The 17360-nt window shown below is 38.1% G+C and overlaps 1 protein-coding gene across 1 annotated transcript in view; it reads right to left on the reverse strand.

The window, feature by feature from the left end:
• Positions 1-17360, reverse strand: part of BUB1 (BUB1 mitotic checkpoint serine/threonine kinase) — a 47456-nt gene that overhangs the window by 6741 nt on the left and 23355 nt on the right. Inside the window, exons 16-22 of the mRNA XM_016201830.2 lie at positions 15475-15649; positions 13923-14010; positions 8510-8748; positions 7070-7213; positions 1425-1540; positions 936-1097; positions 601-758 (exon numbers count right to left, since the gene is read on the reverse strand). Of these exons, the coding sequence (XP_016057316.2) occupies positions 601-758; positions 936-1097; positions 1425-1540; positions 7070-7213; positions 8510-8748; positions 13923-14010; positions 15475-15649 (1082 nt within the window). The remainder of the gene's footprint in view (positions 1-600; positions 759-935; positions 1098-1424; positions 1541-7069; positions 7214-8509; positions 8749-13922; positions 14011-15474; positions 15650-17360) is intronic.

The following is a 17360-nucleotide window of genomic DNA, read 5'->3' on the forward strand; positions in this document are numbered from 1 at the left end:
TTCATCAGTTGTTATTAGCCTATTCAGGTTTTCTGATTCTTTCTGATTCAGTTTTACATGATCTCACTCATATGTGACATCTAATAAATGAACAAAATAGACCCAGAGACATAGAAGCATGGAACAGACTAATGAATCTCAGTGGGAAGGCAGGGATGGGGGAGTGGGTAGGGAGAGATTAATCGAAGAACTTAGATGCATATATACATAACCCATGGACATAGATAATACTGTGGTGAAGGTCTGGGAGGGGGGTGGATTCGGGGTGGAGGGGATCAATGGGGGAAAAATAGGGGATATCTGTAATACTTTCAACAATAAAGATAAATTTAAAAACACAAAAAAACGCAACACTTGCCCTAGTCGGTGTGGCTCAGTGGTTAAGACTGTTGGCTCAGACACCGAAGGGTCTCAGGTTCGATCCCCAGCCTCAGTCTGGGTGCATGTAGGAGGCAACCAATTGATATGAATTTTTCACACTTATGTCTCTTCCCCTCCATCCCTCAGTTCTACTCTCTAAAAAAAAAAAAAAAAAAAATCAATAGAAAAACTATCCTTGGGTGAGGATTAACAAAAAATAAATAAAACTGCAATACTCGCCTGCTTCCAAGTATGAAGTTGTCTGGTTTAATGTCTCCATGGATGATCTCGCAGCTGTGGACCTGTTCAATCATGTGCAGCATTCTGATAGCAAAGGAAAGCACTAGAGCTTGAGGCATCACTTTTTCAGGGATGTTTTTATAGAGATTAATGGCATTCTAGAAACAATGGAAAGTGGAATCATAAACTGGCTACACAGGATCAGTGATATTTCAAGTCAAGAGGTTTTCCCCCACCTACCACTCCAATATAAGCTCCAACTGCACAAGGTATGTGCAAGCACAAGAAAATGAACTTCATATTCGTGTCCACATCATCAAAGTGAATACACTTACCAGTAATGTTCCATAGCTGTAGAGCTCTCCCACTAATACACTGCCGTCCTGGAAGAAGTGGGCAGAATAGAACTTGATAAACATGTGTCGTGCATTAGGCTTTAGTCTCTCCATCAGCTGGGTCCCAATGTAGAACTCCCAGGGATTGGCGGGCTTCTGGACCTGCAAACCAGGTATGTGACATTCAAATCCAGTCTCACATTCTGGAAAATGATGACAGGAAAGCAACCTCCATCTCAGTGAAGGACATGGGGTGGGAAGTGATGACAAGCTATGCGCTGTTGCCGCAGTATGGGACCCGCTGCAACATAATTCTAGTGGCAAGGTGATTCTGAGTCCTTGCAGGATAATTTTGGTTCTTAAGTGGAGGCTATGAACCTAAATGAAACCACCACTGTCTTAAAAAGGAAAGAAAGAAAAAAGAGGCTGGCAAACTCAAGTTCTAAAATGCATTTCTATATTAAACAAAAAGCTGCCCAGATCACTTACCTTCAAAACAAATTTCTGTTTACTTTTGGTGTCCTTCACATCTCCATGGGTAACTTCATAGACCTGGGCAAAAGCCCCTTCTCCAAGAAGGTGATCAATGTAGACCTGCAAAGAACCTGAGGAGACAGACGCATCAAATTGAAGAAAAAAAAGGCCGAAACATTAAAGACTTTATCAAAATGAAGTATTTGCAAAATTTTCTTGGGTGCCTGAATTGCTTTCATAAATATATAGCCCCTTCAGAAGATGCTTTTCCCATCCTGCATGCCACAAAACAGCCCTCTTCTTAAATGATGTGAAGGAGTATGGGCAGCACTGCCAGGCCAGCCCTGTCACACAGTGGCAGGGACTTGGGCAGCCACCCTCTCTACACCAATGTGCTCACATTTAAAGGGCTCATATCTGAGCTGCCTATTTAACAAGACTGTTGTGATGCCAAAAAGAACACGTCAAATCCTCTGTGGAATGCTAAACAGAGATTTAACATGCCTTTGAAAAATGTAAGTGTTTTACATCAGAATAAAAAGGGGGAAGCATAACTGTGCCAATATTTCTAATAGATAATTAAATTTTACAAAGTAAACCTTTTGCTTTAGAACAGTTTTCAATGTACAGAAAAGTTGCACAGATAGAAGAGTGTCTATATGCTCTGCATCCACTTTCCCCTGTGAAGTTTTACATAACCATGGTCTACTTGTCACAAATGAAGAGCCAACATTGGTATGTTACTATTAACTCCATGCTTTGTTCAGATATAACTAGTTTCTCCTGAATGTTGAAGGACACAGGCATCAAATCTCCTTAGGCTGTGCCAGTTTCTAATTTCCTATTTTTGACGGCCGTGACAATTCCAAGGAGTACTGGTCAGACAGGTTGTAGAATGTCCCTCAAATTGGATTTGTCTTGATATTTTTCAATAACACTAATGTTACTGTTTGTGGGAGAAGGACCACAGAAGTGAAGGTGTAATAAAATTTTAAATTAATTAAAAAGAATAATTCACACATGCAAAATCAAATATAAAAAAGACTTCTGGTTTCTCATTTGGTATATAAGGAGCTTGGAAGTTATCACTTCACCCTCACAATAAGAAAAAAGCTGAAAAAACTGAAAATCGAGAATTCTTCTTAGATGCATTAGAGAACTGAGGTCACAGGGCAAACTGCTGCCCCCCCATATTCAGGAGTCAGACGGGTGCATACAAAGATGAGCAACTTGTCAGAACAGGGGTCGAGCCAGGAGCAGGAACCCCAGTACTAGATGGGTTATGACAGAAAGAACTGACGTTCTCAGACCCATATTTAGGAACAGTTCTCTAGGGAAACTCAGACATAACAAGATACAGAAATAAGGACACAAAGGGAAATTTTAGCTTTGATACTTCCAGTGACAGCAAAGAGTAAATACAGCCTCATCCCAAATAAGATAAGCACAAATCTTACAGAAAGTCCTATTTATCTCAGTTCCTCTGACTCGGTATATCAGCTCCTGCTTCTAACAAAAGTGACAAAGCCACACTAAAAAACAAAAAACAGAGCTTTAAGAGACAGAGCAAGCATCAAATCCACACAGGAATATAGTAAAGATTTTGAATTATAAGACCAGAAATTAAAATAAATTATGATTACTATGCTAAGAGCTCTAATAAAAAAGTACATGTAAGAATAGGTGGGTAATATAAACAGACAAATTGAAACTCTGAGAAAGAATCCAAAAGAAATGCTAGATAGAAAAACACTAACAGAAATGAAGATTGTCTTATGGGCTTAACAACAGGCTGCACAAGGTTAGGAAAACGATCTCTGAGCTTCAGGACATGTTGCTAGAAACTTCTAGGAACTGAAATGCAAAGAGATAATAGAAGTGTTCCAGAACTGAGGGACAACTGCAAAAGGTAAATGTATGAGAATACAAGAAGGAAGAAAAGAGAAACAGAAGAAATACTTGGAGTAATTATGTCTGAGAAACTTCCAAAATTACTGGCAGACACTGTTACAGATCCAAGAATCTCAGAGAACACCAAGCAAGAAAATTACAAAAAAATCTACACCTACCCATGTGATAGCCGAATTGCAGGATATTAGACAAGGAGAAAATACTGAAAGAAGCCAGAGGATAAAACAACCTGCAGAGGAGCAAGGATAATCCAAGGATCATATTGACTTCTCTTCACAGAGTGAATGGAGTAAATCTGGAAAGAAAAAACTACCCACCAAAAATTCTGTGTCCAGTAGGGCTGGGCATAGCTCAGCCGTTGAGCATCCACCTAGGATCCAGGAGATCGAAGTTCGATTCCCAGTCAGGGCACATGCCCAGGTTGTGGGCTCGATCCCCAGTCAGGGGAGTGCAGGAGGCAGCCGATCAATGACTCTCTCATCACTGATGTTTCAACTCTCTCTTTCCCTCTCCCTTCTTCTCTCTGAATCAATAAAGATTTATTTAAAAAAAAAAAAAAATTGTGTGCAGTCAAACAATCTCTTCAAGGGTGAAGAAGAAATGCACTTTCTTAGACAAACAAAAATTAACAGAATCTGTCACCAGCAAACCTGCCTTGCAAGAAAGAAATATTTTTAAAAAGTTCTTCAGAGAGAAGTTAGATGATATAGGTCAGAAACTCAGATCTTAAAAGTGTAAAAAAAGGGATAAAATGAAATCTTTTATATATTTAGTAAGTACAGTTTATGGATAAATGAAATGAGAGACAGTCATGCTATAAGGGACAGGAAGAGCACTTGCACTACTGTGAAGTGGTATCATGTTATTTGAAAGTGGACTTGAATTAGTTATACATGTACATTGCAAACTCTAGGCAACCACTGAAAAAAAGAAAAGAACTATAATTGATATGCTAAGAGAAGAGAGAAAATGGAATCACAGAAATACTCACCAGAGAAGGCAGAGAGTAGAAGACAAAAAGGAGAAAAAGAATAAGGGTAATGAAAACAGTTAACAAATACAGTAGATATTAATCCAACCATATCAACAATCACTTTAAATTATCAACAGACTAAATATACCATTGAAAAGAGAGACTGTAACAGTGGATAAAAACCCAAGACCCAACTATATGTTGTCTACAAGAAACACATCTTAATAAAATAAAAAGTAAAGTGATGGAGAAAGATATGCCACACTAACATTAATCAACAGGAAGCCAGAGTAGCTATGTTAATTTCAGACAGAGCAGACTTCAGAGCAAGGAAAGTTATCAGGGATAAAAAGAGGTATCAAAAGATGATGCTGGAGTAAGTTCTCCAAAATGACATAACAGCCCTTAATAAGTGTATGTGCCTAACAATAGAGCATTAAAATAATGAGGCAAAAATTGATAGAACTATAAGAATAGATGAACTCACTATTATATTTGGAGATTTCTCATTCCTTCATCAGGCAGAAAATCAGTAAGGCCACAGTTGAACTGAACAGCACCACCAATCAAATGATCTAACTGACATTTATATACTACTTCATCCAACAACAGCAGAATACACATTCTTCTCAAGTTCACATGGAACATTCACCAAGAAAGGCCACATTCTAGGCCATAAAACACATCTTATTAAAAAAAAAAAAAAAAAAAAAATCACACAAAATATGCAGTCAGAACACAATGGAATTAAACTAATAATCAACAGAAAGATAACCAGAGCCCAGCCAGGCGTGGCTCAGTGGTTGAGCATTGACCTAGGATCCAGGAGATCGAGGTTCAATACCTGGTCAGGGCACATGCCCATGTTGCAGGCTCAATCCACAAGTCGGAGGCGTGTAGGAGGCAGCCCACCAATGATGACTCTTTCATCACTGATGTTTCAACTCTCTCTCTCCCTCTCCCTTTCTCTCTCTGAAATCAATAAAGATATATTTAAAAATAAATAAATAAAATAAAAATTTAAAGAAAAAAAAAGATAACCAGAAAGCCCCAAAACACTTGGAGATTAAATAACACATGAGTCCATGAAGAAATCTCAAGACAAATTGAAAAATATTTTGAACTAAATAAAAATGAAAGCACAATTTATTGAAATTGTTGGAAACAGCAAAAGCAGTGCTTAGAGGAAAACTTGTAGCATTAAATGCCTATATTAGAAAAGAAGATCTAAAACCAATAATCTTAGTTTCCACCTTAGAAACTAGAAAAGAGGAAACTAAATCCAAAGTAAGCAGAAAAAAAAATTAGAGCAAAAAAAAAAATCAATGAAATTGAAAACAGAAAACCAATAGAGAATACACACACACACATATATGAATATATATATATATACACATATATACATATACATGTAAAAGCTGATTCTTAAAAAGATCAATAAACCAATAAGCCCATAGCCAGGTTGCCTAAGAAAAAGAGAGGACACATGTTACTATTATCAGAAATGAAACAGAAGCATCCCTACAGATTCTATGAACATTAAAAGGATAATAAAGGAACACTATGAGAACTTCTATGCCCACAAATTTGATAACCTACATGAAATGGACCAATTCCTTGAAAGAAACAATGTACCACAATTCACAGCCAAGATGGCCTCAATAGGTGAATGAATAAATAAATGACAGTACATTCATACAGTGAATTATTACTCAGCAATTTAAAAGAGCTATTAAGCCATTAAAAGACATGGAGGAAACTTAAATCCATATTGCTCAGTGAAAGAAGCCAATCTGAAAAGTCTACATACAGTATGATTCATCTATATGATGTTCTGGAAAAGGCAAAACTATGGAGACAGTAGTGAAAAGATGGGTGGCTGCCAGAGTTTCAGGTGAAGGGAGAGAGGGATGAATAAGTGGAGCACAGGGCACGTTTAGGGCAGTGAAACTACTCTTAATGGTATTGTAATAATGGATACAAGTCATTTCACATTTCTCAAAACAGAATATACAATACTAAGGGAGAGAACCCCAATATAAACTTCAGTTAATAATAATGTAATAATATTGGCTCATCAACTTCAATAAATGTACTGCACTAATACAAGACGTTAATAAGGGAGTCTATGTATACTTGCATGGAAAGTACATTGTTAGAAGTGTTATTCCCATTGTTATCCACATCCACTGTTTCCCACCCCCATTTTTATTAGTTTTGAGTACCTTTCAATAGTTTTCCAGAAATACTATCAAATATGAATATATATATATAATCTCCTCCTTTTTAAGAAACAAAAAAAGCAGCACATAGTAAAAGTCTACCCTGTCTTTTAGCAGCATGTTTTGGAGGTCATCCCCTATAAGTACAGAGAGCTGCATTTCACTGCAGAGATGACCGATTATTTATTGAGGCAATCCCTATTGACACCTATGTAGCTCCCAACCTGCTGCTTTTACGGGCACATGTCATTTGGAATGTATGCAGTATATCTGTGGGAAATTCTCAGAAGTGATGTCTGTGCCTAAAAATATGTGCATTTTCAATTTTGTATTGTCAACTGGCCTTCTATAAGTTAGAGCCCCAACAGCAATCAAAATGTTACCTACTGTCACGGCTTAACAAAATGTTCTCTGCTTAGTCTTACAGATAAAACTCTTATCTATCCATCCAGAGGTGGTGGTGGCGCCAGGAGCAGAATCACACACACACGGGTCACCACCAACTTCCCACAGAGAAATGAGAGCTTAAAGTTTTACCACTACATAATTCTTACCCAGCTGAAACTCAGTCTTGGGTTTGATGGCAGGAAGTTTACACTGCCACTCGAAAGCATCTGGACGGGAGCGCACTGGTTGAGAGAGCCCAGACAGAAGTTTGAAAATCAATTGATCATCCCATGGATTCTCAACAGTGAAGTCTTAAAGAAATGGGAACAAAAAAAGAAAATAAATTCAGTGCCCAAGATATTACAAATAAAGCAAATGGGAGACACGCATTAACTAAGCTTTCAAAAGCCTCATCTGTAAAGAGCATTGATTCAAATAATAAAGAACCATTTTCAAAAGTCAAAATGGATGGTTCTATACAATTCATTGTCATTTTAGTTCTATAAACTTAAATCAATATTCAGTTGAGACAAAGGAAATCAACACCAAGGACACTTGTTTCACTCACCTGGAACAGCTAGATAGTGCCTTTAGCACAATTATGGACACATGTCTTAAAGTCAGACCTGGATATCAGGTACTTCGAATATGCTCAGGATATATATTCTCTAAATTGTTTTTCCACTTATGTCAACAAAACATGTCGCGCCCCCCCCCCCCCTTTTTTAATCCTCACCTAAGTTTACTGATTTTAGAGAGAGAAACATCAATGTGAGAGAAACATTGTTCAGCTGCTTCCTGTATTTGCCCCAACCAGGGATTGAACTTGCAACCTATATGGTGTACAGGATGATGCTCCAACCTAGCCACCCCAGCCAGGCAAAACATGCTGCCTTTTAACACTTACACTATCTATGTGCAATCTACATGTATGAGATACTGTGGGTTCACAAAAGAGAAATCATTTCTAAAGGGAAGAAAAAAGTTAGTGGCAATTATCAAGCCTAACCCAGCATCAATATTTACTTAGTGCTAAACGTACGCAGAACACTGTCCTGAGTACTTTACATTTAGTAAGTCACTTGGACCTTACAATAAGACTAAGTAGGTATGACCATCGCTGCCACTTTACAGAAAGAGTGCCACAGAGGACTGAAATAATCTCAGCCAAGATCGCAGGACCTCATAAGAGAGCGAACCAGGATTAGAACCTGGCCAGTCTACCTCCAGAGGCTGTGCTTCTAACCATTATGCAAGATGTGTCTGTGTAGCCGGGGCTTAGGGGTCCCTTAACCCTGAACCTGGTTACGTTTCTGTAAAATGGAGATAATAGTATTACATTAAATGCTTGACACATAGTATGTCCTCCAATTCCAATTTCCTCTTCCAATAGGTATTTTGACACTTTCTAAAATTAAAATGGATGAACTTGCCCCAAAGCACACTACTACTGTACTACCCTGTGATAAAGTATGCAAGTTCTGTCTGAACTTATCTTCTACTAAATGATATTCAAGTCACAGCTCCTTGAGCTTTTCATGAAGCAGCTTTTACCAGGCAACTGTCCTTATTCAGGAACATAATGAAGACTGAGAATCTGTTCATACTTGAGGCATTGATATTCCCAAATGAATGAGGCTGCATCCATTCTGCCTGGAGCCCAGCGCTGGCATCTGATGGCTCCCCCACAACGGCAAGGTCAGTATCTATGAGTGTACAAGCCTTCAGGCTCTGCTCCGCCTCGCAGGTCAACGTGCCACCTGCAGCTGCCTGGCTTGGATGCAGTGAGGACACTGAAGACGCATGGTTGGGGAATGCTGGTTCCAGGCTTTTCTCTTGAATTGGACTGGATATGTAAGAGGAATGAGAGAGGAGGAAACAAAACACCATGTGATTACAAGCTTACTGGATTTGATCACATAAAAGTCTCACAAAGCAGTTTCCTTTTCATTTTAGGAATAATATGCCAAAATTGCTTCACAAAGAGTTGATTAAAGCATTTCCTTCAGACAAAGCAAAAATATGCAAAAACACAGCTAGTACCATATGAATAGAAATAAATAAAAGGTGCAGTAATATATTAGATAAATAGGTAGGTAATCCAGGGTACATTCTTTAGTAGGAAACATTGAGAGGAAACAGTTTACTCCCTCAAGCTGTTATCTGAGCATCAGTACTGTCACCAAGACTGAACACTTCTCTTTATTCCAAAATGCCTTCTCCTATAATACTGAAACAAACAGAAAGTGTGAACCACGTCCAACAATCTAACACTGCTACATTTCCACACACACATACATCTCTCTACATTCAATCCTCATTACTCATGGATTCCATACTTATGAATTCACATGCATAGTAAAATTTATTTGTAAACCCCAAATCAATACTCAACCTGCAGAGATGCAGAGTGGCAAAAAATCTGAGTCACCCAACGTATGCTCCAAGTGAGGTTGGGTAAGGCCATGTACTGTCTTGCTTCAGCTCTCATACTGTGTATGTATACAGTATACTTAGTGACAAGGCTTTTTTTTTTTTTGCATTTTTGTGCTCATTTTTTTTGGTGATTTCACTGTTTAAAATGTTTTCCAAGGGTGGAGCTGAAATGCTGTCTAGTATTCCTAAGTGAAGGAAGACTGTGATGTGTCTTATGGAGAAAATACACATGCTAGATGAACAATTCAGGAATAAGTTATAGCACTGGTGGCAGTGAGTTCAGTGTTAATGAGTCAACAACACATATTAAATAAGGTGCCTTTTAAACAATATGTCGTGAGCACAGGCTCATAGGAATCTCACTCAGTATTTCTCCTGAGAGCAACGGTCCAGTGTTTGCAGTGACTTTTACAGAGAAGAACCAATGCAAATAACAAGAATTGACTGTATACACAACTCTACATGCATACCTTCCCCCACCTTTATATGCAGTATACACAAACATGTGGATAAGAATACATTTTTATACAGATGAGTTTATACATGCAACTTCATGTTGCATTTTTACCTCTTGGCACAGGCATTTTTCTAACTGAATTTCTAAAAGAAAAACCAACTAATTTTAGAATAATTTTAGGTTTTAAAAAAATGTTGCAAAGATACTAGAGAATTCCCATACACTCTTCACCCAATTCCTCTAAAGTTATCTCAAATTACAGTGGTTCCTTTGTCAAAACCAAGAAACCAACATTTGTTATGACTATTAACTACTTCCCAACTTTGCACAGATTTCATGACTTTTCCACATTGTCCTTCAGCTGCTTCAGGACCTGACCCTGAATACCATGTTGCACTTAGTTGTCAAATTTCCTCACTCTCTTGTCTCTTCTGTGGAAGTTTCTCAGTCTTTCCTAGTTTCCCAAAACCTGTCAGTTTTGAGAAGTACTGGCCAGGCATTTTACAGAATGCCCCTCAATTTGGGTTTCTCTGATGTTTCCTGATGACTGGGCTGTGAGTATTGGTTTTGGGGGGAAATATCACAGAGGTGAAGTAATCTTCTTATTACATATCACCATGTGTTTGATCACTGGTGACATTAACCCTGATCATTTGGTAAAGGTGTGTCTGCAGATTTCTCCACAGTTCCAGCATGGGTTTTAATGACTATACACCATTTGATCCACTGGATGTATGCCTGGAATAGAAAATTCCATGTTTCTTAGATACTGAAAATATTTCCAATATTTTATATTACAACAAAACAGATAATAGGGGTAGCCAAAACCAGAAAAATCTGTCTCTTAACCATGTACACTACTACTAGCAACACAAGTGCCAAAATCGATATGGGTGCATAAATGATTAACAAAACTCTTTTTACCTCTCCATGGGAATTATTTTGGTTAACTTTCTAGCTCTTTCCCCCTGAAAACTGAAAAGGTAAGAGTATCACTGTCACCACTGATTATGGTAAAAAGTAACCATGGTCAATGGTAACTGTATCTAGGATGGGATAATTAGAAATATGTGCTGGGAATCCGTAACTTCAGGCTTGTGGTACAATGACTCATAAAGGATCTGGACCCTGGAAGCTCAATCTATGGAGTGTACATGAGTGAGTCTTGTTTCTTTGCAGCTTAACTGTCTCACTGGGGTCAAAGGCAATAGTTTCTTGGACAGAACTACTCTGCTGGCAACTATGATTTCTGTCCTATGTATTTCCAAGTCATCTTATGCCAAGTGTGGCTTATGGTAGTCTTGTGAGTCAAAAGTTTAGTTGCACAGGAATATTCCTAGTGGTCAGTACAAACTGTGCCCAGTGGGCAGAATTTTAAATTAAGGCAAAATTTATTCAATTTGCATTAATTTTATTATTCATGAGTTAACTATTTCCCACATATGTGTATTCATTATTTTTTCTTTTGTAAATTCTGCTCATGTCCTTTATCCAGTCATTTATTTACTGGGGCCTTAGTGTAAGGAGGAGCTTTTGAACAAAAGGCCCTGAAAAGCCTCAGCAATCTTGAGAAAGAAAAACAAAGTTGGAGGTATCATAATACCTGATCTCAAACTACACTACGAAGCCATTATAATCAAAACAGCCTGGTACTGACATAAGAACAGGAATATAGATCAATGGATCAGAACAGAGAGCCCAGAAATTAACCCATGCCTATATGATTAATTAATATTTGACAAAGGAGGCAAGAGCATACGATGGAGTAAACAGTCTCTTCAATAAATGGTGTTGGGAAAACTGGACAGGTACATGCAAAAAAATAAAACTAGAGCACCAACTTACACCATACACAAGGATAAACCCCAAATGGATAAAAGACTTAAATGCAAGTTGCGAAACGATAAAAATCCTGGAAGAAAACACAGGCAGTAATATCTCAGACATCTCTCATAGTGATATTTTTGCTGATATGTTTTCCAGGGCAAGGGAAACAAAGGGAAAAATAAACAAATGGGACCACATCAAACTATAAAAAGCTTCTGCACAGCAAAAAAATAACAAACCATCAACAAAATGAAAAGGGAACCCACTATACTGGAGAACATATTCGCCAAGGATACATCTGATAAGGGGTTAATTTCCAAAATATACGAAGAACTTATATAACTCAACACCAGGAAGACAAATCCAATTAAAAAACAGGCAAAGGACCTGAACAGACACTTCTCCAAAGAGGACATACAGCTGGCCAATAGACATTTGAAAAAATGCTCAACATCATTAATCAGAAAGATGCAAATTATAACCACAATGAGGTATCACCTCACACCTGCCAGAATGGCTACCATCAATAAATCAACAAACAAATGCTAGTGAGGATGTGGAGAAAAGGGAATCCTAGTGCACTGGTGGTGGGATTGCAGACTGGTGCAGCTGCTGTGGAAAACAGCATGCAGTTTCCTCAAATAATTCAAAATGGAACTGCCTTTTCACCCAGTGATCCCACTTCTGGGAATATATCCTAAGAATCCCCAAACACCAATTCAAAAGAATATATGAACCCCTATGTTCATAGCAGCATTATTTATAATAGCCAAGATCTAGAAAACAGCTCAAGTGCCCATCAGTAGATGAGTGGATAAAAAAAAGCTGTGGTACATTTACATAACGGAATACTATGCAGCCATAAAAAAGAAGGAAATCTTACCTTTTGTGACAGCATGGATGAACTTGGAAATTATTATGCTAAGTGAAATAAGCTAGTCAGAGAATCACAAATACCATATGACCTCACTTATATGTGGAATCTAATGAACAAAATAAACTGACAAACTAAATGGCAACAGAGGCATGGATTCATGGAACAGACTGATAGCTGTCGGGGGAGGGGAGACTAGATGATAAACAGTGAAGGGATTAGCTAAAGAAAATATATGCATAAACCCATAGACACAGACAACAGTGTGGTGATGGCCAGAGGGAAAGGGGGGGTTGGGTGCTGGGTGGAGGTGGGCAAAGGGGGGTAAGATGGGGGCATCTGTAATAGTGTCAACAATAAAAATAAAGGTAAAAAAAAAAAAGAAAAAATATTACAAATGTAACAAAAAAAAGAAATCCCTTTTCCCTAATTAAAGAAAAAAGAAGGGGTTTTTGATAACAAGAGCCAGTACAGCTCAATGGTGACAGCAAGGATTCTGAAATGAGAGATATGGGTTCAAATTCCAGTGCTTCCAATTAGAAGGTGTATGACTTTAGGGCATTTATTTAGTCTTCTAGGCCTGTTTTCCTCATCTATAATGGTAGAAAAGACAAGTTCCTACAACTAAAGTTACTATAAGATTAACTAAAGGATACAGTACATGAAAAGCATAGCTACTGTTCTGGAATATAATAAATGCTCAAAAGACTGTAGCTACTTTCACTGTCTATTCAAATACATGGGAATTTTTCTTCTGCAAAACATTAATGTATGTTAAGTCCGAATTCTGAACCAATGCTTAAGAGGTTTAAACACTGTATCTTCCTCCTCATAAAAGAAAGTTATTTTCTCAATTACAATGGGTACAGAGAAGGAATTCTGTTTGCTCAGTTCTCCAACAGTTTTTCCATGTCAGGGTCTTTGGGTGGCAAGAGTATCTGCAGTTCTGCTCCTAAAATGAATGTAAGTCAGACACAGAAACTGTTTCCACAGGGATTCTCCGCTACCTCATTGCTTTTCTCACAGCCCTGATGTACCCCATGTTTAGATTGATCGTATTTATCCACAGAAAGGACCTTCTGACTTAAAGCTGCGAGTCCATAAAAATGCTATTAGCCTTTAAGGACTGAAATCCCATTACATCTTATTGTTATTTTTAAAAATATTTCTTGATTTCAGAGAGAAGAAGGGAGAGAAAGAGATAGAAACATCAATAATAAGAGAGTCATTGATGGGCTGCTTCCTGCACACCCCCGACTGGAGATCAAGCCCACAACCTGGGCACGTGCCCTGACTGGGAATCGAACCTTGATCTCCTGGATCCTAAGTTGATGCTCAACCACTGAGCCACACCCGGCTGGGCCCATTACATCTAAAAGCAAAGCTAGAATGAAAATGGAGTGACAGAACCACAGGCTCACAATACCTGAAATTTCTGTCTTTTGAGGGTTTCACCATGTTTTCTTCGCACGAATCCGAAGTCACATGGGTGCACTGTGCTGCTACCACATTTTCTGAAACATAAAAAATTAGAGGCAGACATTATTGTGCACGTGTGTATACATATGATTTCATGTTTAAAAAGTCAAGGATTCCCTTATACAGTGACTTTCTTTTTACTTTTAAAATAGTGTCCAATGGTAAAATGGGCTGTAAGATTTTTTAAATGGCGGGGAAAATCACTCTAAAAGAATTCTACTACTAATAACGTATGTGAGCATTTCAACTTTATACTTCTAATCCATACAATCCTTCCAGAAAATGGTCCTGGAGAGGGGCAGGTACACTGTGAGCAGGATGACTAAACCATGGGAGGTTACTGGTGTAAGTAGCAGGCCACACCCTGCTTTGGGACAAGGACAGGGAGTATAAAAGGCTGCCATGCTTCAGGAGGGCAGAGGTTTTGGTGTTTTTCAGTCGGTTGGTGTTTAGTTGATTGAATGATAAAGCGTGTTAACATCAGAAAGCTCCCTGGCAAGAGTTATCATCTACTTTAACTAAAAAACAACAACTATTGATTGACAGACTAAATACAGCAGAAATATAGAATAAACTTCTACCAAGTGACACTAATACTATATATGGCCAAGTATCACACCAGATTAAATTTTATCAGATACTGCCTCATCAAATAGGTGCTAATACTTTTTAATACTAGAACATTAGCTCCTATTTACAGAACCAAAGTGGAAAATACTCTAAATGCAGCCAATTTTGACTGCTTTGAAAGGCTCTTGACTGATTAAACTAGTTTTCTTGAGTGGAAAAACCTTAAAAAATTTTTTTTCCCATTAAAGTGGCAAACTTGTGGGTTATGGTTAGTCCAAGTTTTAACTGAACTCTCCTTTAAAATTCAGAAAAGAAGTATACCATGTTGGGTTAATACTCTGAAAAAACTTTTACCCCTTTAAACATTTTTAAGTCTATGGGCTCAAATATGCTTCCATCTAGGGGAGTGAAATTCCTTGGCAGTTCTTTCACTGGCATGCACTGGTGAACAATTGTTTTTTTTTTTAAAAAGTGCCAGCAGTGACAAGAGCAAATCAGTAGTCATCAAAAAGGTAAGGTGGTTCCAGATCTCACAGTATATATATTTTGTAAGCTGGCACTTTATAAGTAATAACTCTCTGGGCTCAAGGAGAATGTCACATATTAAGGTACAATTCAGGTATATAAAGATTTTTACATAGAAGTGTTACATTTGGGGGAAATAAGGGCTATTTAAGTTTTCTCATTATTCTCTTGGAATCAGATCACTAAAAAAATAAAAATTTCTGAGTTGGTACTTGGCCATGCCTCTATAGTAGTGAGATCTGTAGACAAATATCAAGAACTAATCAAATTACTCTCATCAAATTAAGAAAAACAGAAATGTTAATTACTTTTAGCATCAAATAATTTAATCTGTCCGTAGTGGCCTTTTTGTTTTTGTAAAACATAAAACAAACCTATACCCTATACAAGTAGTGTTACACAACCTTTATCTTCCAGAGCGTGCACTGAGTCCACCGGAAGCTTGTGGAAAGGAGTAGATGCGAGCTGTGCAGCAGATGTAAAGTCTCCTGGGCTCTTAGGACTGGGAGCCAGTGTCTTGGTACAGCGGACACCCCATACAGTTGAGTCATCCCAAAACTCTTCAGCATGAGGTGCTTCCTGTAACAAAAGATGAACTGAAAAAAAGCAGCCATCTCCCTGTGTCATTCACAAAATTTAACACATTAATGCTTTTGAAGACTCAGAAAAATTAGGAATTAAAGAGAAAACAGGTGTAACTCTGGCTAACATGCAGCCAACGATGTAGCGGTTCTTTTTCACAGAACTAGCCTCTTCCTTTTCAAAGCCTAGTGGAGTTACACCACACACAAGGGTCACATTTTTCTTTTTCAATGTTTACACTTTTTTAAATTTGAAAAGTCTAGATTTACAGAGGAATTGCAAAGGTAGTACAGAGTTCTCACATACCCATCCATATCAGACTTCTAATGTTAACATTTTACAAAACCCTGGTACAGTTGTGAAAACCAGACAATACTCTTAACAACAGACACTATTTGGATTCCTTCATTTTCCTACTCGCATCCCTTCTGTTTCTGGCTCCAGTCCAGGGTGCCACGCTGTGTTTAGGTGGCTCCTTAGCCTACTCTAATCTATGCCAGTTTACTGGTCTTTCCTAGTCGTTCTCATGCTGATGCTTTTGAATACCTAATTGGTACTGTGTAGAATGTCCCTCCAATTTAGGTTTATTTGATGTTTTCTAGGGATTAGACTGCGGTTATAGGTTTTTGGGAAGAACATTAGGGGAGAATCACCCTTTCTTATAATGTCATGTTAGAGGATACATGACATCAACACAACTCATCACTGGTGAGGTTTACCGACCACATGGTCAAGGTGGTGTCTGCCCAGCTTCCTCACTGCAGGTATAGTTTTTCATTTTCTCTACTTGTTAGAAGCAAGTTACTAAGTCCAGCCTACACTCAAAGGAAGGTAAACTAAGCTCCACGTCCTGGATAGAGGAATATCAACAAATTTGTGAACAAAGGCTAAAACCACCACAGTTATTAACAACTTGAGTGAGACACTTTAAGGCTAAACAAATATCTTTTCTCCTTAAAGTTTCACTAATATTCACCTGTGGATCTTGTCTGAAGCAATTATTATCACTGTGGCTCTGACAGCCATTTTCTATTGCTACTCATTCCTTCTACCTTACTTGGAGTTCTTCTATAAAGATGCTTCGTCCTTTCTCTGCCATTTATAGCAGTATAAGTATTTATTTTATTTTTTGGGTTAGAATCTAATATTAGCTACCCAATTCAACTTATTTTCTTGCTTATGCTGTCCCAGGTTTGACCACTGGCTGCTTAGGCTGGCTCCTGTGTTCTTTTCCTGTGCTCCATCTTCTTTTTTAAGCACTTTCTTACTTTCTGGCACTATAAGATACTCCAGGCTCGTTTATATTTTTCTAGCCCTAGCCCTAAAATCAGCTATTTTTCCAAGAACACAAAGGTCAAGTTGTACAGTCTATGACAAAAGCAGAAACTACTAAGTCAGAATCACACTTGACCAAAGCTCTTCAGTTGCCCATAAAAAATGCCACCCCTGGTTTTTATATATACTGCTGTCTTCATAAATTCCACCACATCTCTTCCAAAACTGCAGGAAAAGCTGGTTGTTTCTTCAGGTGAACACAGGATAAACCAATTGGCTTATGCTTAGGGCCAGGATATATGGATAATTCATTGTGGGTTTTTGAGTCAAAGCACATATAGCAGAGTAGTTCACTAAAACGCACCTGTGAGGTGATGCTACTATATTTGAAATTCAGCCCATTATTTGGGAAATTATTAAGGTCAAAAAGTCC

This window comes from Miniopterus natalensis, chromosome 13, assembly GCF_054644295.1.
Source record: "Miniopterus natalensis isolate mMinNat1 chromosome 13, mMinNat1.hap1, whole genome shotgun sequence".
Taxonomy (NCBI): domain Eukaryota; kingdom Metazoa; phylum Chordata; class Mammalia; order Chiroptera; family Miniopteridae; genus Miniopterus; species Miniopterus natalensis.